Source organism: Papio anubis, chromosome 7, assembly GCF_008728515.1.
Source record: "Papio anubis isolate 15944 chromosome 7, Panubis1.0, whole genome shotgun sequence".
Lineage (NCBI taxonomy): Eukaryota > Metazoa > Chordata > Mammalia > Primates > Cercopithecidae > Papio > Papio anubis.
Window position 1 is genome coordinate 61,220,617 of NC_044982.1, and position 25,603 is coordinate 61,246,219.

General features: G+C 36.4%; 1 protein-coding gene and 1 non-coding gene across 6 annotated transcripts in view; both read right to left on the reverse strand.

Moving 5' to 3' along the window:
* Nucleotides 1-231: 231 nt before the first annotated feature.
* PRPF39 (pre-mRNA processing factor 39) overlaps nucleotides 232-25,603 on the reverse strand; it is a 31,836-nt gene continuing 6,464 nt past the window's right edge. Inside the window, exons 2-15 of one of the 5 annotated variants that reach the window (XM_009211471.4) lie at nucleotides 20,382-20,724; nucleotides 19,782-19,907; nucleotides 19,252-19,586; nucleotides 19,005-19,123; nucleotides 12,736-12,903; nucleotides 8,160-8,325; nucleotides 7,275-7,382; nucleotides 6,008-6,172; nucleotides 5,568-5,694; nucleotides 4,955-5,223; nucleotides 3,277-3,461; nucleotides 1,573-1,647; nucleotides 1,229-1,349; nucleotides 232-986 (exon numbers count right to left, since the gene is read on the reverse strand). In XM_009211471.4, the coding sequence (XP_009209735.1) occupies nucleotides 930-986; nucleotides 1,229-1,349; nucleotides 1,573-1,647; nucleotides 3,277-3,461; nucleotides 4,955-5,223; nucleotides 5,568-5,694; nucleotides 6,008-6,172; nucleotides 7,275-7,382; nucleotides 8,160-8,325; nucleotides 12,736-12,903; nucleotides 19,005-19,123; nucleotides 19,252-19,338 (1,647 nt within the window). In that variant the 5' untranslated portion in view covers nucleotides 19,339-19,586; nucleotides 19,782-19,907; nucleotides 20,382-20,724 and the 3' untranslated portion in view covers nucleotides 232-929. Of the gene's footprint in view, nucleotides 987-1,228; nucleotides 1,350-1,572; nucleotides 1,648-3,276; nucleotides 3,462-4,954; nucleotides 5,224-5,567; nucleotides 5,695-6,007; nucleotides 6,173-7,274; nucleotides 7,383-8,159; nucleotides 8,326-12,735; nucleotides 12,904-19,004; nucleotides 19,124-19,251; nucleotides 19,908-20,381; nucleotides 20,725-25,603 lie in introns of those variants that run through there. The other 4 variants (XM_009211473.3, XM_003901745.2, XM_021941177.2 and 1 more) reach the window with 4 other exon arrangements.
* LOC116276253 lies at nucleotides 4,805-4,890 on the reverse strand. The gene has a single exon (XR_004185677.1). It is a non-coding gene; the product is annotated as a small nucleolar RNA SNORD127 (small nucleolar RNA).

Below are 25,603 nucleotides of genomic sequence, written 5' to 3' on the forward strand. Positions count from 1 at the left end.
TCAAACCAGGGAGTAACTCCCAGTAAAATTATCTGGACAGATTGCCTGTATAATGAGAAGGCAAAGCATAGGGCTTGAGGGGAAACAAAATGCTAAAAGGGAAGAAATCTTGGCATGAAGATCAATACCTCAATTTAGGAAAAGTACACTTCAAAACCAATGAGCCACTAATAAAGATGAACATAAAGTTAATATTATTAATTGATGCCCCCAAAATAAATTCATAAACGATTACTGGATGAGTCTTCCATTTTATTACAAAAATGAAGATGATCAGTTTGATCAAAATGAAAGCTTGTTCACAAGTTTTACATGAATATTCTAAATACAAAGTCTCCTGAAACAACATACTTTTGATATGATTTTCATTTTTAAAGGGATGCAAACATTCCATTTTCTCATTTATAATCTCTATTCCAAGGCATAGTATTTTAATAATGTATCCTTTCTGCCGTTAGATCACAATTCACAAGTATAACTGAAACAGACAAAACCTTGATAGCAAAGGTTAAAGTCCTTTTTTTTTTTTTTAAAAAAAAAAGGTAAATCCTTAATAACCAGCCCTTATGTGTTGTCAGAATTTTGTACTACACTGACATGATTTGCAGTCAGGTTTTTCTTCCTACCCCTTAAGGCTACAAAATTCTGTTGCAAATGCATTGCAAAAGAATTCTAGACCACTTAATGCAAAAATCAAAAAATAGTTCTTCAATAAAAAGTAAATTTTATAAATGGTAGGAAACAGTATCAGTATCTGTGGTAAGCTACTAATTGACATTTTTCCCCTATTACTAAACAAATCATGTTACACAGAAACAAGGAAGACAGGTTTTCAAATACAACAAGCTTATATTGTTTACATCCCTCATTAAAAAAAATAATAATTTCATACTTTTCACACACTCCATTTGAAATTTACATTTTTCCCATCAGGTTGGAGGGGGAGGATAATATTGTCCGTAATTCCAAGGATTCTGATAATTGTACTGAAAGGAAAAATTAAGTGTGTTAGTATATTAGAACTATGGCAGAGTTCCGTATGTAAAAGTGTAATTAAAGCAGGTATGTTTAAGAAAACAAGCAAGTGTTCACTGCTAAAAATTCTAGTACTTAACCACCAAAGAATGTATTACACAATTGGAACAAAAACATTTTTTTTAAAAAAGAAAGTATCCTATTTTATGCTAATAACATCTATGAACAAAGAATTATAATTATGCATACTCACTTGATACCATGCACTATAATTATATACAGCTTGGTTTGCCTGTAAATCACCATCAATCATCTGTGTAGATGATGAAGTTGTATCTTCTGTGTGTGCTTTCTTTTCCTCTGGTTCTTCTGATCTATTATAAAATGGCAAAATGGAAACTTTCAAAACTCCCACAGATAACAACTTTAACGAATAGATGAATGTTATCTATACATTTGTATTACTGAAGTTCTGAATCATTCATGACTTTCAAATCATGAAAATAAAGTATGTAAATTACAACAAAAGTAACATTTGTCTTTGAAGGCATTTCCATAATGAAGCACCCCTTCTTGACTTAGCAAAAAGTGACATACCCATTTTCTGCTTTCCTTTTTAAAGAATCCTGTTCTTTTAGGAGTGTCTGATGTTCATCATAAGCATTCAGAAGCCTGAAAGCAAAGAAAAACATATCATCTGGAATATATAAAAAACAAACTTTATTAAATATTTAAAGTTATTTTTACTTAAGAAACTGCCAAAGAAAATTTCTAAGTGACTCCTTTATTTTTAAAATTTCTACTACTAAAATCATAGTTCTGATAGACACTCCATTCCCTATACTTACAATGGACTAAATGACACTTGTGTTGAATCTCCAATTTGTCTGCCTATTTTTGCCAAATTAAAATAATGTCATTTAACATCACTGGTCAAAATTCCAATAGCTTACTACTATCAACTGCCTACTCCATGTGCTATCAATTCAGTCTAGCTTTCAATGCACGACAGAGTCAAGATCACGCTTCCACTACTTCACAAAAACCTCCAATGAAGCAGATGTTACTTTTAGATGAGCTTCAACTTGCTTTCGCCACTGTGTCCTCTGCTCAGCTTATCATGACAAATCCATTCTGATCCACAGAGAGATCACAGCCCTCCTAGCAGTTACTTGCTACCTCATACACTTACTTCCTCTATTAATCATATCATTCAACTAGACTACAAGCTAGAATTACATATCTCATCTTTTGTGTACCTTCTTCAGTGTAAACATAAGACACTAAATATACAGCACCCAAGCAGTTAAGAGCAGAAACTGAAGTAGGTTCAGTCCAAGCTCCACAATGTAATAATAGCTACATTACCTCAGAAAAAATGCCTAATCTTTGTTTATTCCTCTCCTCATCTATTAAGAGAACAGAACCCTATACCCTCATTCTACTGATACGAATTTTCTGCAAGATAGCTAATATAAAACATTTGGCATCATGCCAAGCATGCAAATCTATACATTAATACATTAAAATACACTAATATAAACATTAGCTGTTCTATTAGTTGCACTGAAATTTTACACAGCCATCAAAAATATATACACACATATACAAACACCCAGATACAACTAATTCTCAGTTTATCTACAGTGGTTTCAACAGAAATCTAAATGAGAATAATCAGAGAAGGCACATGCCTAACAGGAACTGATATTTCCTTACTAGATCAGGTAAGACTGGAGCTTCAGCAATGCTCTAGCCAATACTTGTACTCTTAGTAAATTAAATCTGAAACTTGTCCTTTTCCCAAATCCACTGGAGCATTCTCTTCAACCATCCTCAACTTTCGGCCTTTTAAAATGAAGATGAGGCCACTAGGCGTGTTCTGTGGGACCATATCCATCCTCTTCTCCAATCTCAGAAAACAGCACTCCTACTGGAGATTAATCCCATCCATCTTTATTGACCTATATATTAAATATTTGGGTTTCAGGGTTCAATCCTTATCCCCTTTCCCTTTCACAGGATTGCTCCTTCCTGCCTTCTCTCATTCAGTCATGGTTTAAATTGTCACTCTAAAATTGGGAAAACAGTTTTGAAGGAAAGACTAACCGTATGTCTTCCTGTTAAATGCATATACATTTATAAAATTGAATTTACCCCCACATATATCTGAGGAAAAAGTAAACTAAGCGAACATTTTAAAATTTAACAATGTATTAATCTATACTAATCATCAAATCCCCATACAAAAATAACAATGCTCATTTATCATTCAAATAGGTAATATAATTAAGATCTTACTTATTAACATCAGAACCAAAATCTTCAAGAAATTCCACTTTTCTCTGAGAAAATGTAATTCTCATTTTAATAGGTAATGAACCATGTACAGCTTTGTCAAAACAATTTAGGATATTTTCTTCATTTTGTTTGAGGTCACCACTATATTCCATTTCAAGTAAATTGAGGTATAACTTTGTATTCTCCTGTGTAAAAAGCAGCATCATTAATATTTCTAATATATTTTTATTAGAGCACAGATATTTAAAATGCCTTAGTTTTTGTCTCAATTTGAAAAAAAAAATGAAAATTGTTTTGTACTAAAATACAACTCATGCTAAATGTTTTCGGCATATATCTAAAAGGGTGAAAAAATTCATTAACACACTGATGAATTTTTCAATCAATTGATCATTCTAGTATCTCCTAAACAATACAAATTGTTAAATGCCAATAAATTAAAACTATATCCTATCTTGTATTTAGTATGACTTGACTTACCATGACCATTAGAAAATAAAACATAAAAAAATTATCTCTATGCTTCAAATAATTTAAATCTTTACTACAACTATAGATAAACATCTTAACTGGGCCTGGTGGCTCATGCCTATAATCCCAGCACTTTCGGAGGCCAAGGCAGGAGGATCACTTGAGGTATGAAGTTTGAGACCAGCCTGGCCACCATGGTAAAACCCCATCTCTACTAGAAATACAAAAATTAGCTGGCATGGAGGCACACACCTTTAATCCCAGCTACTCGGAAGGCTGAGGCAGGAGAATGGCTTGAACCCAGGAGGCGGAGGCTGCAGTCAGCTGAGATCACGCTACTGCAATCCAGCCTCGGTGACAATGACTCTGTCTCAAAAAAAAAAAAAAAACCGCCAAGTGAGGTGGCTCACGCCTGTAATCCCAGCACTTTGGGAGGCCGAGGCAGGCAGATCACCTGAGGTCTGGAGTTCAAGATCAGCCTCACCAACATGGTGAAACCTCGTGTCTACTAAAAATACAAAACTTAGCTGGACACGGTGAGCGTGCCTGTAATCCCAGCTACTCGGGAGGCTGAGGCTGGAAAATTGCGTGAACCCGCGTGGCAGAGGTTGAAGTGAGCCAAGATGGCACCACTGCACTCCAGCTTAGGTGACAGAGCGAGACTGTCTCCAAAAAAAAAAAAAGATAAACCTCTTAAACTGCAGCTAGAAGCAAACTGCTATAAATCTTTATCTTAAACAGACCTGGCAATAACTAAAATCCTAAAACCTGAGAAATTACCTATTCCTGTACACTGCCTTTTTCAACTGATACATAAAAAGTACTCTATGGAGAAACTAAATCATCTCACTGCCAAATGTGCTTACAACACAGGCAATGCCTATGCTTTTGTTTATAAAGTATTCTCCCAAGTCCTCTGTTCTACTTAATAATCAGTAAATTTGTTGATAATTTCTAAAGGGAAAATATAAAGTATCACAATGTCTACAATAATTTTAACCCAATAATCTTATGTCTCAAACTTTTAATTCAAAACAATTTGAAAAAATTTTTTAAATGGCAACATCAGTTTAGAGGGACTGTTGTCCTCATTTAGTAATAAAACATATTACATACAGACCAAATCTTTCATCACAGTTGCCACAGTGAAAATACACTGACCACTGGTGTTTTTATAGAAGATACTCTTAAAAATACAAATGCATACTTTGTCTCTTTCGATTGCTTCCAAAAGCACCTTTCTTGATTTTGGAAGGTTTTTCTGTATTTTGAAAAGATGCCGGGCTAGTTTGACAGCATAAAATGAAGATTCATTATTTGATTTGGCATTCTTAATGGCATCCTGAAGCAAATGTTCAGCTTCTTCCAGATTTCCATGCCGTCGTTCTAAACTTACTCTTCGTAAACGAACCATTGCCAACCCTAGAACACATTCTTCAAATGTTCTCAAGATATTCCTGGCTTCATTAATATTACCTAGAAACAGTAATTAAATGTTTATGCTTTGCTTTAAACAACTAAAATAATGTTTATAACCACATACTGGCAACAATCACCCAGGGGCTAAATCCAGCAACTAAAGGGAAACAGCCACACATATTTACATACTGCCTAGGGCTGTCTGGGGGCTACAATGGCTTGCAAAGCCTAAAAGTCAGAACACATGGCTTATAAAGCCTAAAATATTTACTATCTGGCCCTTTAGAGAAAAAGTTTGCCAAACTCTGCTTTACACCATCCCTTACTACTAAATTTGTTATCACTGTTTCCTGAAATAACTGAAAATCTCAAAAATATCAATTGAATTTCTCCACTCTTACCCTGCTGCTCCTCAAAAGCTGCCCAAAGCATATGCACCATGGGTTTCTTTGGGAGATGTATAGTACAAGCTCTGCTGAAGACATGCCTCACTCCTTCAATGCTATGGTTTTCCATGTACTTGGCATACTACATACAGAAAAGAGGAAATACTGAATAATTTACAGTTGAACAAGTCATTAAATTTGTGACAGAACGATAAAATTCTATTTTTAAACCCATTCAGCACCTTTATTGAACCACTAGACTAGTTTCTGTAAGGAAGGACGAAGAGAGGCAACGAGGTTGGCATATGCAGCAGTCAAATCTGGTTGCAAGCAGACCATCTCCTAATGCAACAGATATAGTTATATGAACAACATTCAACAGAAGTACAAAAAAGGTTAGTCACTAGATCAATGTTTATAATATATTCAAGTTTAAGAGCACATGATTTTCTTACCTTAATCCAAAACTCCTCATAGAGGGCACATGATATGACACATCTTTCAAAGAGAACCACAACTCGTTCATGAGTCCCATTTTCAATTTCAAATTCTAAGTATTCCTTCCAGTTTTTTAGTTGTGCCTTTTCCAAAGGTTTCACATGAAAGTAAGGTCTTTTAATCTGTAATGAAATTGTAACATGCCAATGAAAGTAAACCAAATCACCAAAATATGCACAAGCACAGTGTTAATACAAATTATTTTAAATATAATTGATAATTAAAATTTTTTAATCGTATTTCATAATTTAAAAAATTTTTAAAATTAAAAATCCCTTAAATTCCTTAAGCTTCACAAACAAATGAAATAATACATTTTCCATTTCTTCTGCCATTTTGCCAATTACATGCTTTTTAATGTACAGAACATTTTATACTTTGTTGAAAATTTTAAAATTGAACAACCATAGTGACAGAAAGCAGATCAATGGCTGCCTAGGGCTAGGGGTAGAGAAGGGGAACTCTGGCTGGAAAGGGGCCAAGGGGACCTTTGCAGTGCTAAAAGAGTTCTGTCTGTATCTTGATTGCTGTGATGACTACAATGTACATACATACATCTGTGAAATGATTCCATATTCTAAGATTCCATTCATATGAAAGGCCATTATAGGGAAATCAACAGAAACAAAAAGCAGATAGTGGTACCTTAGCACTGGGGGTAGAGGGTTGCAGCTGAGGAGGTAGGGGTAGTGACAACTAAAAGTTAAGGTGTTATTTTTTGAGGTGGTGATTATGTTTAAAAATTGACTGTGGTGATGGTTGTACATATCTGTGAATATACTAAGAACTATTGAACTGTACACTTTAAATGGGTGAATTATATGGCATGTGAATTATCTCAGTAAAGCAGTCAGAAAAAAAAAAAAAAACAAAGAATTAAAACTGTGGGAAATTACCTCATTTTACTATAAACCTAAAATGGGCGAATTATAATGTATGTAAAGTATAACCCCATGAAGTTGACTTTTAAAAATTGAACAATTAGAATAAAATTGTTCAGATTAAGCAGATATCTTGCAATTCAAGTAAATCTGAATTCAAACATTCTAAAACTGATTAGGGAAAATGGAAAAACTGATAATGATTATAATAAATGAGACGAACATCTGAAGTTATGGCTTAAATATGCAAAAATAAAGTTACAACAGAGATAGTACTATCAAAATTGAAAGAAAAATAAATTATTCCTACTTTGTATTTTAAAGACTGTTAGAAAACACTTACACCTTCTTCAAATGTCCACCTTTTACTAACTTCATGCTCATTATAATTAAACATTTCTTGATGAATCTCAATGATTCTATGTCTCATGTTTTCTATTTCTGTAATTAACTTGGGAAGAAAAAGGGAAAAAATAAATCTCACAAACTATACTGAACATTTTCAGTATCACTGCTTACATTTCAGTATTATTCACAGATATTTTAGTCTTAGAATAGTGGTAGATTTTTAACTGTTGACAATTATGTGCAAAATCCAATTAACACATCACACAACTTATCACACAACTTCCTAATTAACCACTTTCATACATTTCTTTTTTTTTTTTTTTTTTCTCTTACATTGGGATAGCAGATTCACAACCTAGGCAAAATATTCCTTCTAAGCTAAGTTTATCTTGGGGTGTCTCGTAGTAAAAGTACTCAATCCCCACTTGCCTTAAACAGAAATTAATTTCAAACAAGCTACAAGTCACTGGGTAAATGGCCGGCTATATAAGTGATCACTCTGCTACTCATGGAGTCAAGGGATAACAGGTCCAGTTTCTTCTGCACTGAAGACCCTTTTTTTTTCCCGAGATGGAGTCTTGCTCTATGGCCCAGGCTGGAGTGCAGTGGTGCCATCTCAGCTCACTGCAACCTCTACCTCTCAGGTTCAAGCAATCTTCCCACCTCAGCCTCCCAAGTAGATGGGACTACAGTCATGTGCTACCACACCTGGCTAATTTTTGTACATTTAGTATAGCCGGGGGTTTCACCATGTTGCCTAGACTGGTCTCAAACTCTGGACCCCACGTGATTCGCCTAACTTGGCCTCCCAAAGTGCTGGGATTACAGGCATAAGCCACCACACCTGGCCACTGACGAACTTTAGAATAAGACTGGTTACCTTTGCAGGATCAGTTATGTCTTCAATTCCCGATGGTAGATCATCACCAGGGGGACCATCATCACCACTATGTCCATTTACAGAAGCTAACTCCCTTCGCAACTGAATAAACTGTTCACCAGTTAAAAGATCTCTAGGCAAGTTATTCTGTACATGTTCTTTAAATCTAAAGGAAGATAATAAAAATATATATTCTATATTTGAATCATAATTTTAGATCTCATATTGAGATTCCTACTACATACTACTCTTTCAAAGGATTTGATTTAAAGAAAGAAACCAAAATATCATAACTTTTCTCCTTCTTTTCTATATTAAAACTCTACCATATATGATAAAACACTACCATATGATAAAACAGTCTATAGACATCTTCCACTTCTTCCTTCCTTTACAGTAGAATGGAGAAGGCATGGACGGGCATAAACTGAAACCTCAGTTCTGTCTGTTACTGGTTATCTGACTTAAGGGAAGTTTTTCCTTTCTCTAAATCTTAGTTTCCTCAACTGTAAAATAAGATGATTAATACCTATTATTTGTGTGTCATAGAATCTATTTTACTACGAAGACACAAAAGTCACAGTAAAATTAAATATTGTGATCCACATTTAAATTCTAAATGATCACTTGTAAATAATCAACAAATATAGCATTTCCTTCCCACCTCCCAAATACTCTTCAATCTACGTGAGTACGCAAAAATCCAGTGAAACTTCCCAATTAAGGTTATCAATTACCTCATATATAAAATTAAATGGACACTTGTTTTGTAGTATGGTCCTCCAAGCCTCTGACTGCTGCTCTATGTCCTATTCCCCTTCCTACCTGCCCTAAATGCTACTATTCCCAAGAATTTCACTCTCCAGTTGGTTCTCATCTATTTTTATTAATACATAATTCTGGCCAATCTCACTGATACAGCTTGAAATAAGTATACCATGGTGACTCTCAAGACTATAACACAAGTCCAAACCTTTCTCCTAATCAGATTAGCATATCCAACTGCCAATACTCTGCACAAAGAAATATAGATTAGTTTTAAGCTAATCTATAAAAAGATTTTTGAAAAAAAAATCATTTCGCTATTTTATAAAAATATGCAATTTGTATACATACAAATTTTAATCAAAAACACCAAGTTGAGGAGCTAAAATATCTACACCATCACAATTTGAACATATCTTTGGAACCTCAAATATGAAATATCTTAAAGTAAGCATGGCATCCTCATCTGAAAATGAATACCCTCAGCATTTCTTTCTTTGTGTGTGTGTGTGTGTGAGATGGAGTTCCGCTCTGTTGCCCAGGCTGGAGTGCCATGGTGACATCTTGGCTCACTGCAAGCTCCACCTCCCAGGTTCAGGCAATTCTCCTGCCTCAGCCTCCCAAGCAGCTGGGATTACAGTTGCGCACCACCACGCCCAGCTAATTTTTGTATTTTTAGTAGAGACAGGGTTTCACCTTGTTGGTCAGCCTGGTCTTGAACTACTGACCTCAGGTGATCATCTGCCTCAGCCTCCCAAGCACCTGCTCACGCCTGTAATCCCAGCACTTTGGGAGGCTGAGGTGGGCAGATCACCTGAGGTCTGGAGTTCAAGACCAGACTGGCAAACACGGTGAAACACGTCTGTACTAAAAATACAAAAATTAGCCAGGTGTTGCGGCGGGCACCTGTAATCCCAGCTACTCGGCAGGCTGAGGCAGGAGAATCACTTGAACCTGGGAGGTGGAGGCTACAGCGAGTGAAGAATGCACCACTGCAATCCAGCCTGGGCAACAGAGCGAGATTACATCTCAAAAAAAAAAAAAAAACAAGTATATAAATAACACTGGAATCTAATTTAAATTTTGCAAAGTCAATGGTTACAGAGGCTAACAGCCCATTTCAGTACCAGGAGGAAAAAAATTAACATAGATTGCTTCATGTTAAAAAATTAAAAATGAGGAAATAACTCTCAAATATGTAGTATGAAAAAACAGATTTAATTACAGATGAATATTAAAACTCAAAACTGTCAACATATGAATTAAAAAACTTAAAATAAGGTAAAATTTTAAAATAACTACATACAGTACATCTAAAATGACTTGATTGCTACATCATGTAGCGACTTCTTTAAAACAGTGACAAAATGTGCATAATATTAAACAGTATTTTTTCAGCAGTTTTTTGTATTATAAAGCTAACATTTATTCAGTAAAGACTGGCTGAGTGTCTCATACATATTGAGGTCTATTCTTAGGTATTAGAGATACAAAGAATTATGCCTCAGAAACTGACAGGCATGTTGAGGATATAGGAGACATAAATTCAAAGCAGGGTTACTGGTGCTGATATAAATGTAAACAAATGTAGGTAAAGTGGTGGCACAAACGACAGACTAGATATCTCAATATAGGTGAACCAGAGAAAATTTCACAGAGAAGACACAAAACTGTGTGGGCTCAAGGAATATGAGTCCACTAGACAAGTGGAAAGAGGAAAAGGTATTACAGTCATAAAGATATAAAACAGCACTGCCCTTTTGGAAGTTATCAGACTTAGGTGTGTTTAGAGCTCAGGAACTACCAGGGATTGGACCTGGATATTAGACCAGATCACAAAGTCCTCACACTAAAGGTTTTAAATTAGGTATTATCTCAGAGATAATGTGCAGGGTACATCCCATATACAAGCCTAATGCACAAGCACAGTAAAGTATTTCCATTATTACTGTATAGCACTTAGAATACGTTTTTTAACACATGCCTCCTCCTCTATCCTTCTGACCAACTCACAGGCATGCTATCTTCTTCGGGCCTTCATTCCCACAACTTAGCCTATCAACAGGTACACAGCAAATGCTAAATAAATGACTTTAAGAAAGAAGCATGTGTTACCGGAAAAAAAAAAAAAAAATTCAGTGGTTCTCAAAGTAATTCAAAGTCATGTGAATTAGTTAACTTATATAAACTGTAAGAACTGCATAAAGACTACTTGTGAGTTTGCTATAACTGATAAGGAAAGTGGTTCTAAATGCATTCAGTGAAAAATAGCAGATTATAGATCAGTATGTGTAATATAATCCCACTAATATCTATTATAAGTATATACGCATTTTTAAAAGCGTAGGGTAACTGATGACTTAAAGAAAAATAAATAAATAAAAGCCTGGTGGGATAATTATTTAGAAATAAAAAAGGACTTGTAGGATAACATATCAAAAACTTTAGGGCCATACTGTCTAGGTTCCAAGTAGCTTCCAATCACTTACAAACTCTGTGGCCTTAGATAAATATGCTCATCTCTCTGTGTCTCCCCTTTCATAAAATGGGAACAATAGTCCTTGCCTCACTGGGTTATTGGGAGGATTAAGTGAATCATAACGCACTCAGCAGAGTGTCTGGGATATAGAAAATGCTATGTGTGTTTCCTACACATACTTTTTTTCATCATCAGTAAAGTCTTGTAGTCATAGATTTTTCCTATACTTTAAATCACAGAAGAACTAGTCTATGAAAAGACACCCTCTTTGGCCCATCAGGTAATTTAAGTACGTTTGTACTTATGTGTTCGGTAACTATTTACCAAGCATTTCCATATGCCAATTCTTGCTTGTGTTAACGTCTTTCAGCAAGTGTCTTCCCTGGTCATTGTATCTTAGAAACCTGCCTACTTCCTCTATTTCATCGAAAGCAGAAAGTATATGCCTATCTATATGCTTCCTATTTCTAACCTGAGTCTGTATAACTTCTACCTCTAGCAAACTGTTCCTTAGTACTTTACAAATACTTCATAAAAGTCTTCTACTTTTGGTAGTAAAGAAAAATTTAGAAAATCACTCACTTAAAAAGTACCTAAGTTTATTCAAGACTGCTCATAAAAATTATAACAAAAAATAGAAAACATGTCAATTTTAAAAAAGCAAAGACACAATCCTCATACTTGTTCAGAAAGACTTTCTGGATCCTTATTGATGTAATACTCTGAATAAAGCAGAAGACAAAACACAAAAATAATGACACACAGAATAAGTTGTTTTAACAGTAATCATTAAAAGGATACCAACCATAACAGAAAAATCATGGTAGAAAATTAAAATGGAATGATAACTGATTATTTGAAAATAGATACTACTTACTATACAAAATGCATCCTTCACTGTTTTGGATATAAGGTGTTATAGCAATCACAAGAATGTATATTTAGCAAATCATTAAGTTTAAAAAAAATAAGCATCTATCATGTGCCAGGCACTGTGTCAATTTAATGCCATAAATAAATAACTAAACTTACTATTTTCTCATTCCTTCACTACTCTGAACTACCTTAGACAAGACAGAATTCCTGTGTTTCTTTATCCATTAAAATGAATAAGGAGAAACTTCTAACTAAAAACAGTAAAATTTCTAAACATTTCATAAGGCATATGAAAAAATGTCAAAAGCAAGCATGTAGGTTGTGATTAGCAACAAAATTTATTCCTCTTTCCAAGTAATAAAAGCTTACACAACATTTCAAGAGAATTATAATACTTAATATTATCAACTATCTGAGTAATCAAAGATGTTTCAAAGATCAGAATTTCCCACCTACCTCTGAAAATGATGACTATACAGCTGTGTTGGAATACCAAGAATACGATCATATATAGCTGTAACTTCTCTCAGGTTTCCCTGCTCATTTTCCCAGTTTATATACATTTCCCACAGTCTGTCAGAACGGAAATCTGTTCCTGCAGCTAGAACAGCATGCTCAAAAGTTCTGAAAAATTAAATTACTCTTAAGTTATCTTTCCAAGACAAAATCACTTATAAAATATTTCTAAATTTAGAAAATAATGCTAACTTCAAAAATTATATTCAACTGTTTCCTATGCAAGTAGGGATTAAACAGTAGACAGAATAACAGAAAGCATACAAGAGTTGCTTAAAAAGAGTGAGAAAACAAAGGGAACAGTTAAATGTACTTTATGTAATTTTATCATATAGAAAATACAAAATGTACGCATTGCAAATAGGTAAGAGTAGACATTTAAGTATTTGTTAAATCTGAAATGTCTGTTGTATAGATTCATTTATGACAGAAGACAAAATTAAAACAAGCAGGAAGTTAAAGAGAGGCAAATTTTATCTCAATTTAAGAATATTTTCACCAGGCGTGGTGGCTCGTGCCTGTAATAGCAGCACTTTGGGAGGCCAAGGCAGGAGGATCACCTGAGGTCAGGAGGTCAAGACCAGCCTGGCCAACATGGTGAAATCCCATCTCTTCAAAAATACAAAAATTAGCTAGATATGATGGCAGGTGCCTGTAATCCCAGCTATTTGGGAGGCTGAGGCGGGAGAATCGTTTGAACCCAGGAGGTGGAGGTTGCAGTGAGCCGAGATCGCGCCATTGTACTCCAGACTGCGCAACAGAGACCCCGTCTCAAAAAAAAAAAAAAAAAAAGAATATTTTCAAGCAAAAATAATTCTCCAACAAGGAATCTGGCTGCCTTGTAAGACAAGTATACAAAGGCCAGGCACAGTGGCTCACGCCTGTAATCCCAGCACTTTCGGAGGTCGAGCCAGATGGATCACAAGGTCAGGACTTTCAGACCAGCCTGGCCGGCATGGTGAAACCCCTTGTCTACTAAAATACAAAAAATTAGCCAGGCATGGTGGCACATGCCTGTAGTCCCAGCTACTTGGGAGGCTGAGGCAGGAGAATTGCTTGAAGCCGGCAGGCAGAGGTTGCAGTGAGCCGAGATTGCGCCACTGCACTCCTCCAGACTGGGTGACAGAGCGCAACACTGTTTCAAAAAAAAAGTATACATATACTTTAAACCTCTCAAAAGCCTATCTCAATTCTAAAATTCTATCATTAAAATTTATCACAGGTTGAGCACAATGGCTCACGCCTATAATCCCAACAAATGAGGCCAGGAGTTTGAGACCAGCCTTACCAACACAGCAAAACCCCATCTCTGCTAAAAATACAAAAATTAGCTGCGTGTTGTGGTACACATCTGTAACCCGAGCTACTCAGGAGTCTGAGGCATGAGAATCACTTGAACCTGGGAGGCGGAGGTGACAGTGAGCTGAAATTGCACCACTCACCACTGCACTCTGGCCTGGATGACAGAGCAAGACTCTGTCTCCAAGGGGGGAAAAAAAGTTTGTTACAAAGTATTTAAAAATACCTAGTCATGTCAAGAGATTTCTGCAAGCAATTTTAATCACTAGATTTAATACTCCAATGAGATAAAGCTTTTAGATACATACTTTTAAGTATCTTAAAATCAAGAGAAATTTTTTAAAAGTATAAAACTACACTCCTTAAGTTAACCCACAATTTTAACACAATTTCAATAAAGCACTAAAAAATGTTGAGTGGAACAAGAAAAAATCAAATTCCACTATTCATCTAGTATACAAAAATGCAAAATGACTTTGTAAAAAGATAATGCAGCAGGCATTTTCCTGAAAGATAATATAAGAAACTAGGAAGCTACAGTAATTACAAGTTTGGCACTGGCCAGGTAACAGAAAAATGGATGAACAGTACAGAGCCAAGAAAACAAAAAGAGGGCCGGGCGCGGTGGCTCAAGCCTGTAATCCCAGCACTTTGGGAGGCCGAGATGGGCGGATCACGAGGTCAGGAGATCGAGACCATCCTGGCTAACACAGTGAAACCTCGTCTCTACTAAAAATACAAAAACTTAGCCGGGCGAGGTCGCAGGCGCCTGTACTCCCAGCTACTCGGGAGGCTGAGGCAGGAGAATGGCGTGAACCCGGGAGGCGGAGCTTGCAGTGAGCTGAGATCCGGCCACTGCACTCCAGCCTGGGTGACAGAGCGAGACTCCGTCTCAAAAAAAAAAAAAAAAGAAAACAAAAAGAGATCAATGTATGTGAACATTTGGTGTATGATATATAATAGGAAAATATAAAATATAAAATAAAAATGTCTATCTCATGACAGATAGAAATTAAAGTCAGATAAACGAATAAGTGAAAAACTACAGAAAAGTTAGAACAAAATACAAGATTTATATGTTTTTGGCAAAATAGGCACAAAACTCAGAAACCAGTAAGAATTAAAACAGAAGCACATTAAGGAAAAATAAAACTCCATATGATAAAAGACACCATAAAAAAAGTTAAAGACATACCAACATTGGAGGAAATGTTTAATATAAACAATTGAAGAGCATGTGTGTATGTGTGTCTGTGCATGCATGCATGTGCACATGTGGTGTAAGGTTTCCTAAAGAATAAAATAGATGTTACTGTCCCTACAGAATCCCAAATGATTCAGAAAAATAAACCAGACACTGAAAAAAGTATAGAGAAAAGGGGAAGAAGACAAGAAGGTAATAAAATAAAGACAGAACGTTTAGAAGAAGGTATACTTAATGAATGGTGAGAAATCTTCAACTTTCCCGCCCAGCTATAGGGACTTACTTGAGAAGCTAGCTTTCCATTCCCCAGGTAAATAAAATTATCCTTTTCTAAAGAAACTGCTTGGCTCAGGAATAAAATATAAGGTTACTATCACTGGAAATCCACCAGCAAAAAAGAGTGGCCACATGATTACGCTGCTGTGAAACCCTATAGGCCAACTGACAATGTCCCATATAAAACACACAGTGCTTCCATATAGGTTGTTGTTTTTTTTTTTTTTTTTTTTTTTTTTTGAGACACGGTCTCACTCTGTCACCCAGTTTGGAGTGCAATGTCACGATCTCAGCTAACTACAACCTCCGCCTTCCAGGTTCAAGCAATTCTCCTACCACAGCCTCCTGAGAAGCTGGGATTACAGACTCCCGCCACCATACCCAGCTAATTTTTTTGTATTTTAAGTAGAGACAGGGTTTCACCATGTTGGCCAGCCTGGTCTCGAACTCCTGACCTCAAGTGATCCACTGTGCCTAGCTTATACAGCTTGTTAATATCTAATCTGTAATAGGAACAAAAATCCAGAGATCAGGTATCTCAGAGACGAAAATGAGTAAACAGAAAAATTTCAGAGGAAACAGTCCTGGGAACAGAGGAAAACCTCAACTATCCTTAGTATCGTCAAAGAAAACGAAAAGATATGCAGCCATGAAACAAGAACTGGAGAATATAAAAAAAGGAACACTCAGAGAACAAGAAAGATTCTTGGATATTAAGAATCTGAGTGGGGAGCAGTGGCTCACACCTGTAATCCCAGCACTTTGGGAGGCCAAGACGGGCGGATCATGAGGTCAGAAGATTGAGATCATCCTGGCTAACACGGTGAAACCCCATCTCCACTAAAAGTACAAAAAATTAGCCAGGCATGGTGGTAGGTGCCTGTAGTCCCAGCTACTCATGAGGCTGAGGCAGGAGAAAGGCATGAAGCCAGGAGGTGGAGCTTGCAGTGAGCCGAGATTACGCCACTGCACTCCATCCTGGGGGACAGAGATTCTGTCTCAAAAAAAACAAGAATCTGATGGAAGATGTTAAAAATCCAATACAAGAGTCAAGGAAGTACCTCAAAAAGCCAGACAGTCTAAGATATGAAAAATAGGAAGAAGAAAAGAAAAACTCAGTAATTAAGAGAGGAGGTCTAATATCCAACTATTAAAAACAACAGAGAAAATCAAGGCAAGGAAACTGTCAAAATAAGAATATCCATCATAATAACATTTCTAAGAATAGAAGGATATTAGAATCTCAGATTGAAGACTCACCCAATCACCCAATAATCACAATAAGAAAAAGAAAATCCATATCAAAGCTCATTTTTATAAAACTGCATTTACATCAGACTCAAAGAGAACATCCTAACAGCTTCCACGGAGGAAAAACATGTTACAGAAAGAGAATCTATTCTAGAAGAACGGTTTTGGACTTCTCAAAAGCAACAGCAGAAGCTATAAAGGAATAAATAATGCCTTCAAAGCTCTACAGAGAAAATAATTTTCAACTCCAAATTCTATAGCTTACCAAACCTTAAAATTATTTTTTCATCCAAGCATCCTTTAACAAGAAATTACAGAACACACTCTTCTAAAAGTTGGACATAAAATCAAAAAAGAGTGAGATCTAATAATAAACTCTCCCAGAAATGACGTAAAGACATCTCCTAGAACCATGATGATACGAAAATCCCAAGACAACTCTTGTACAGCAGAACTAGAAGACCAGTCCAGATTATAGTAGAAAGGTTTCCAGGAGAGACAGCTCAAAGGAGAGGAAAAAATGGGACTTACACATTTTTTAACAGGTCTGATTATATAGAAAGCTATATTTAAAGCCTTCTACAAAGCTGTTGGAGAATATGAAAAAACCTTAAATGTTCAAAGAAAATTAGACAAATGGGAAAAATGAGGGGCAGAGGAGGAGAAATTAAAAACCAAAAAGGTTATAAAAATGAAAGGGCAGTATGATGAAAAATATTTATAGGTTTTTGATCTTTTTTTTTTTTTTTTTTTGAGACAGAGTCTTGCTCTGTCACCCAGGCTGGAGTGCAGTGGCACGATCTCGGCTCACTGCAACCTCCGCCTCCCGGGTTCAAGAGATTGTCTTGCCTCAGCCTCCCGAGTAGGTGGAACTACAGGCATGCGCCACCACACCCAGCTAATGTTTATTTTTGAGACAAGGTCTCACTCTGTCACTCAGACTACAGTACAGTGGTACAATCACGGCTCACTGCAGCCTCAACCTCCTAGGCTCAAGCACTCCTCCCACCTCAGCCTCCCAAGTGCTGGGAATACAGGTATAAGCCACTGTGCCCACCCTTATTTATGGATTTACAATGATTAAAAAAAAAAATACTGAAGCTGATTATTGAAACCTATCCTGTAGCTATATTGGAAAGGAATGGGAAAACATAGTGTAAGTGGGTTAAAATTCTCATTTACCGTAACAGATACATAATGTCTACAACTAACAGAGAAAGAAAGAAAGCAACGTAGATTTACTGTTATACACGTGGTGGAAAATACCAGAAGAAAGAGCTGAAATATTTGAAGGGAGGTGGAGGGGGTACTTTTTGTTACGAGCAGTAATTAGCTAACTTCTTAAGCAATATGCAAATGCTTTTTTTGAAAACCGAAAATACATTAACAAACTACTGTAATCAAGAAAAAGATAATGTAATAGAAAACTGAGCAAACGATATCAACAGGTAATTTAAGAAATGGCTTATATAAGCATATGAGAAGATGGTAAACCAGGATGAGCAATCAAGATATACACAAATTAAAACAGATGCCACTGGAGGTAAAACAAACAAAAAATGTGGCACAGCTGTGGGAAAATGATTATTTTCATACACTGTGGGAGTTTAGAATTGATACCATTTTTGAAGGAACATGTGATAAAACTTAGCTCTGTGTTCCCTTTAACAGAAGTTCCATTTCTAGTGCATTCTACAAAAATATTGACTTGTACAGAGATGTTCACTGTAGCACTGATTATTTCCTATAAATAAGGATTTGGTGAAATACAGTAGAGTACTTTGGCTTATAAGTTACTTTTTATAAAGTATTATAAAATACTTTTTGTAATGGTTAAAAAATATGGCAGGAAGAGATTCCCAAACACTGTTTAAAAAAAAAAAGTCAAAGACCAATATGAAAACATACGCACAAATATGTACTTATACATACATCTGAAAGAACACACACCAAGCTATTAACCATGAGGAGTGGAACTGGGGATATAAGGGGTATGGAATGTAGGAGGGCTTTATTATCTGCATTTTCAAATCATAAAGCATAAGTTTATTATATGTATTATTTTTTTAACAATGGAACAGAAGTTAAACTTCCAGCTTAGCTTTCATGAGCTCTATTATCAACATGAGAATAATTATTTATATCATAAAATACATTTCAGTATCAATGTTCCACATACCCTCTTATTGTATTGTTTGTCTCAGGATCACCAGGGTCCAATGTTTCTTTTAAGAAGTTTATATAATGTATCCAAAGGTCAACACTAAGAGGTATTGCCTGAAGCCCCCGCCGATAAACCTAAGAAGAAAACAGCAAACTGTACTTCAAATATTTAATTATTTCTTAACAGAGAGGCAACACTGTGTTATCCGGTGAACCTTAGAAATACTAATTACTGGAATTTTGTTTAAATAATCTACCATTACCATTTGGGTGGAGGTTGGATAGAACATGGCAATGTTCTGATCCCCACGTGCAGAGTCTTGATCTTCAAAGCGCAGCAGTCCCTGCATTCTGACCGGGTTGTGTGGGCAGGCTTTGGGTTACAGACCATAGGGCACAGACCCATTAGAGCATCAATGACAGCGTCTGACCAAAAATGCAATAAGACGTAGCAAATGTGACTAGCAAACCAACTATATTGTTTGGAAAATGAGAAATAAATGTAAGTGAGAGAAAAGCCCTGCCCTACTTGTTAAGCTGCAGTGTAATACAGAGGCTTGCACTGCAAAGCTTGACAAACTGTAGAGGTTTAACGCACCTGCCAACAAAGAGAGAAAATATTAGCTACAAATGCCACACGAGTGACAAATGCAAATAAATACCCTATAAAAATTGTTTGACCATAAATGGTAGGTACTGCCAGCCAAAAAAAAAAAAAAAAAAAAATCTTTGTTTTGTTATTAATTGGCTTACAGTACCTATTGGAGATAAGTTTATTCAGTGATGTACACACCTCATCTGATGGTTTAATGTTGTCGTGCCGCTTTTCAAGGTCCGCATACTTTTTCCAGTAACCATAGCAATACGGATAGTGTATGAAAAATCTGTCAAATGCTTTCCTGGCAGCCATCAAGTGATTCTGATAAAAATGAAACAGTATTTAAATATCATGGAAATTGCTGTCAAAAAAATATTTATTATTCCTTTCAAACGTTATTATCTAAAAAAATAATAATAAATGGCAGGCTTAAAAACTCCACATGCAGGCTGCTCTGCCGATGGAGCAGCCCTTCTTTTATTCCTTGACTTTTTTTCTTCTAAATGCAACTGAAACAGAAGAAACTAATTTTGTCAACATTTTATTTCAACAATTTTACACACACACTTACACCTCAATTATTACAAAATATTAAGCTTTGACACTACTGACTCTCTACAACATACAAAAGCTATAAGCTATTTTCAAAGCTAAAAATGTATCTACCTAATGTTATTCAACTTCATTTGAAAATTATGAGTTGATTTTAATCATAAATAAGGTCTACTGTTTCATTATAAATTAACATGACTTGATTAATTTGTCCCTTCTGATACCATTTTAATAGTTACTAACCTCCTGTTCTACATATTGAAGCAAATATACCCAGCCTGTAAAATCCTGAGGATTATTTTCCACAGTTTTCCAAAATTTTTCATATTCTGGAGGGAAATTTGCTTCTGTTTCTGTCAGCGTCACTGGAAGGTCCACAGCACTTGCCATTTCACTTTCTTCTGTAGATGCATTCACATTGGGAGAGTCATCAGGTGACTGTTCCATTTCTGTAACATTCATAATCTCAGTACTGAAATCAGTAGGATGTTCTACCACTACCTCTGAACTATTGCCTGTGCTACCATTACTAGAATTTCTGTATTCATCCATGTGAGAATTTTGCATATTGTCTTCAGTAAATGATCTGTGGAAACACAAAAAAGAGAAATATCTTCCAAATGCCAATAAAATTATTTGGTCTCAACAACATCTTTTAAAAAGCCCTAATTTGGCTATTAAAGAAATGTGATTCTTAATCCCCTACAAGTCAGAATCAGAAGGTTCATTAGTTTTTATATTATAAATAAAATTAAAAATTCTTCACAAAACTGCCATTTTGTTGTTGATATTTGAATAAAAACCAAATAACTATAGATTTGTTACCTCATTCATAAAACAAGTAAGTTGACTGCTACCTAACAAAGAAATACTATTTAAAATTCAATGTTTCTGATTTAGGTAAGAATCTGATTCGGTGCCCGAATGTTACCTTGCTATGAATCACTGGAAAACGGCATATTTTTAATAACTGTTCTGGAGGCTAAAAGTAAAACTGACAAAAATTCTGGTCATGGATATAAACATTTCAAAAGGAAGCTCATCACTTGGCTCAGGATAAAGGATAAAGTTTTAGAAAAGATAAATTCATATTGCTTAAATATATCTATCTATTTATGAATTATAAATCCTGACAGCTAGGTTTCAAATTTATTATAGAAGATAAAAATTATGGTTTTAAAAAATTAAAAAGTAATTTTTAAAGTGAATAAATGTTACTTAAAACACATTTAAGGGGCCAGGCATGGTGGCATACAGCTGTAGTCCCAGCTACTCGGGAGACACTGAATCAGGAGGATCACTTGAACCCAGGAGTTCAAGGTGGTTGTAAGCACTGACCCTGCTACAGTACTCCAGCCTGGGCAACAGAGCACGGCCCTAACTCTAAAAAACATATTTGAGAAAGACTTACAGTCTAGATAATAACTGCACAACATATCTAAAATTATGTCATCTAATTTTTAAGGCTATAAGGTAACAGGGTATTACCCCTTTAAGGTAGCACCACATTATATTTTCATAATCACCTTAATCTCTTCCACTAATAGCTTGAATGGAAACCAAATCATTAAATTATAGGGCATGTCCATTTTTTTTAATGAGGAATTCTCAAAATTAAGCTGACCATAAAACTGATTTACTCTTAAAATATACTTAGAATATACTACTGCTTATATATTAATAGTAATTAAAAAGATGATTAAAACTTTAAAGACAATAACGCAAATGAAGAAATGCAAATGACCAATAAACATATAAAAGAATTATATCTTTACTAATAAAGACATAAATCAAAATGAGTGTACCAAATAGCAATTGTACATATTTTATACTATAGAAATAATCAGAAAAAAACATATTTGTTTAAGGGCATTCATTACCAGCACTGTCGCATATGTTTGAGGGTATATTAAGAAAAGAAGGGCCGGGCTTATGGCTCAAGCCTGTAATCCCAAAAGCACTTTGGGAGGCCGAGACGGTGGATCACGAGGTCGGAGATCGAGACCATCCTGGCTAGCACGGTGAAACCCTGGCTCTCTACTAAAAAATACAAAATCCAGCCGGGCGAAAGTGGCATGCCTGTAGTCCCAGAAGCTACTGGAGGCCGAGGCAGGAGAATGGCGCGGAACCTGGGAGAGGCAGGAGCTTTGCAGTGAGCTGGAGATCCGCCACTGGGCACTCCAGCCTGGGCGAGCAGAGCTGGTGACCTCCGCCTCTCAAAAAAAAAGTGCAAGATTGCTTTTACATGAGGCTCAAGCACCTGCAATCCCAGCACTTTGGGAGGCCGAGGAGGGCGGATCACCTGAGGTCGGGAGTTCGAGACCAGCCTGACCCGCCAACATGAGAAACCCCCCGCCCCTACTAAAAGCAATAAAATTAGCTGGGCATGGTGGTGCATGCCTGTAATCCCAGCTACTCAGGAGGCTGGAGGCAGGAGAATCTCTTGAACCTGGGAGGAGGAGGGTACAGTGAGCCGAGATCGTGCCATTGCACTCCAGCCTGGGCAACAAGAGCAAAACTCCATCTCAAAAAAAAAAAAGAAGAATAAAAGAAAAAGACTGCTTTAATAAATGGTATACTCGGCCAGGCACAATGGCTCATGACCATAATCCCAGCACTTTGGGAGGCTGAGGCGGGAGGACCACCTGAGGTCAGGAGTTCGAGACCAGCCTGTCCAACATGGTGAAACCCCATCTCTACTAAAAATACAAAAAATTATCAGGGTGTGGTGGCACGCGCCTGTAGTTTCAGGTACTCGGGAGGCTGAGGCAGGAGTATTGCTTGAACCCGGGAGGCGGAGATTGCGGTGTGCCAAGATCATGCCGCTGCACTCCAGCCTGGGCGATACAGTGAGATTCCGTCTCAAAAAAAAAAAAAAAACAAAAACATAAATCATACACTCACATAATGGAACAATAAGAATTAAAAGGGAAATATGTATATCCGTATTGATACAGAAAAACATCCATTATATATTTTTAAAATACATATATATACATACACACATGTACTCACAGATTTGTAAGGATTTACACCAAATAAAATAAAATACAATAAAACTGACAGCTGGTGTTAACAGTTGTTCTCCATACAAAAGAGAGATGTGCCCTTTATTCTTTTTGCTCATCTGCAATTACTTAACTGAATGGGGGGAGAAGTTTTTTGTTATTTTTTTTAAAAGTCAGCTATATAATGACTGGATACTTTTTTTTTTTTTTTTTTTTTTTAACAACTTTATGACTACCATACTTTAAAAATCTGGGTTTCACTACCGTCTACACAGAAATTTGCAAATCTGGCTCCACACAAGTCAACCAGTAAGCTGTTTAAAACTAATATAGATTGCTTACCGACTACAATGATTCTGAGGTCTAGGGAAGGGCCAAGAAAGTTATAGTTCTACCAAGTTCTCTAAATGATTCAGAAAAACAGAAACTTATTTGTGGGTAAACTCTGAAGAGTGTAACTTTTGGATCGAAAAATAATATTAAATTTGGAAAGAGCTGATGATTTTTTTGTTTGTTTTGTTTTGAGACAGAGTCTCGCTGTCACCCAGGCTGGAGTGCAGTGGCGTGATCTCAGCTCACTGCAGCCCCAGCCTCCCGAATTCAAGCAATTCTCCTGCCTCAGCCTCCCGAGGAGCTGTGACTACAGGCACGCACCACCATGCCCAGCTAATTTTTGTATTTTTAGGAGAGACGAGGTTTCACCATGTTGGCCAGGATGGTCTTGATCTCCTGACCTCATGATCCACCTGCCTCCGCCTCCCAAAGCGCTGGGATTACAGGCGTCAGTCACTGTACACGGCCGATGCTGACAATTTCTCTCTGGAAAAGTTGCACTAGTCATCTGGCAGACACTTTTAGTTGCCTACTGAATATCCCTTCTCACTATTTTAGTAATTTCCTTACTAATAAAAGACTGATTTCATTCAAAGCAGCAATATACTTAATCTCATGTAAGTGACCATAAAACTGAAAAGAACATCTGCTGCAGAGATCTGAGAAAGCTTCTGCTTTTTTGATAAAAAGGGACAATCACAACTAGTATGGTTCTTTCTTCTACCAATTTATTCTTACCTTGGATTTGACCATATCTGAAACAATTCATGTCTATGAAGTAGTCTATAAGGGATTAAGAATATTAAGAAATACCAGCCGTGACATCATCAAGCTGCTAACAAAATGCCACCTTTCTATTGTGTGAGGAAATAAATTTCTATTTGTTTAAACTACTATCAATATACAAATTTTCTATTACTCTGAGACAAAATGAATTCCTAACCAATTAAGTCATCAACAGTGCAGGAGACTGTCCACTGCTTTATATCCCCGTCAACAATAGGTATCATTTGCTCATCTAATTTTTTTAAACAAAGTAGCACCTCACTTTGATTTTCATTTCCTTAACTAGGAGTGAAGTAAAATTTTTATTTCTTTTTTTCATAAATGCCTTTTCACATCTTTTGTCCATATTTTCTGTTCATTACTAATTTTTTTCTTATTGGTTTGTATACGTTCTTCATAAAGTATGAAAGTCAGATCTTTGCAAAATACATTGTAAAATATTATTATGAGTTCGTCATATTAGTTTTACATTTGGGGGCGTGTGTCTATGTGTGACCCTTTAAAATTGTCACACAGATACAAAACCCAGATTTTAAAACATTTCCATCATTTCAAAATGTAGCATGGCCAGGCAAGGTGGCTCACGCCTATAATCCCAACACTCTGGGAAGCCAAGGTGGGTGGATCGCTTGAAGCCAGATGTTCCAGACCAGCCTGGGCAACAGAGTGAGATTCCATCACTACAAAAAATGTAAAAGTTAGCTGGTGCAGTGGTGTGTGCCTATAGTCCTAGCTACTGAGGAGACTGGGGTGGGAGAATCACTTGATCACCCAGTAGTTCAAGGCTGCAGTGAGCTACAATCACACCACTGTACTCCAGCCAGGGAGACAGAGCAAGATTCTATTAAAAACAAGGAAAAAATAAAAAGAAAGACCAAAACAGTATGAAACTATTTTTTTCCTAAGAAATAATAAATTTTAAATGTTAAAAGACCTTCTGAGTCTGAATGTCATTGAAAGAATCAGCTATAATCAGGTAAATCTAGGGAATACACAAAAACATGAAAGGAAAAAATGGGACATGTGGGGATAGGGGAAGGGGACAACAAAATTTCAATGCCTGGCTGGTCACAGTGGCTCACGCCTGTAATCCCAGCACTTTGGGAGGCTGAGGCGGGCGGATCACAAGGTCAGGAGATTGAGACCATCCTGGCTAACACAGTGAAACTCTGTCTCTACTAAATATACGAAAAATTAGCCAGGTGTGGTGGTGGGCGCCTGTAGTCCCAGCAACTCAGAAGACTGAGGCAGGAGAATGACATGAACCCGGGAGGCGGAGCTTGCAGTGAGCTGAGATCACCTCACGTACTCCAGCCTGGGCCAGAGTGAAACTCCGTC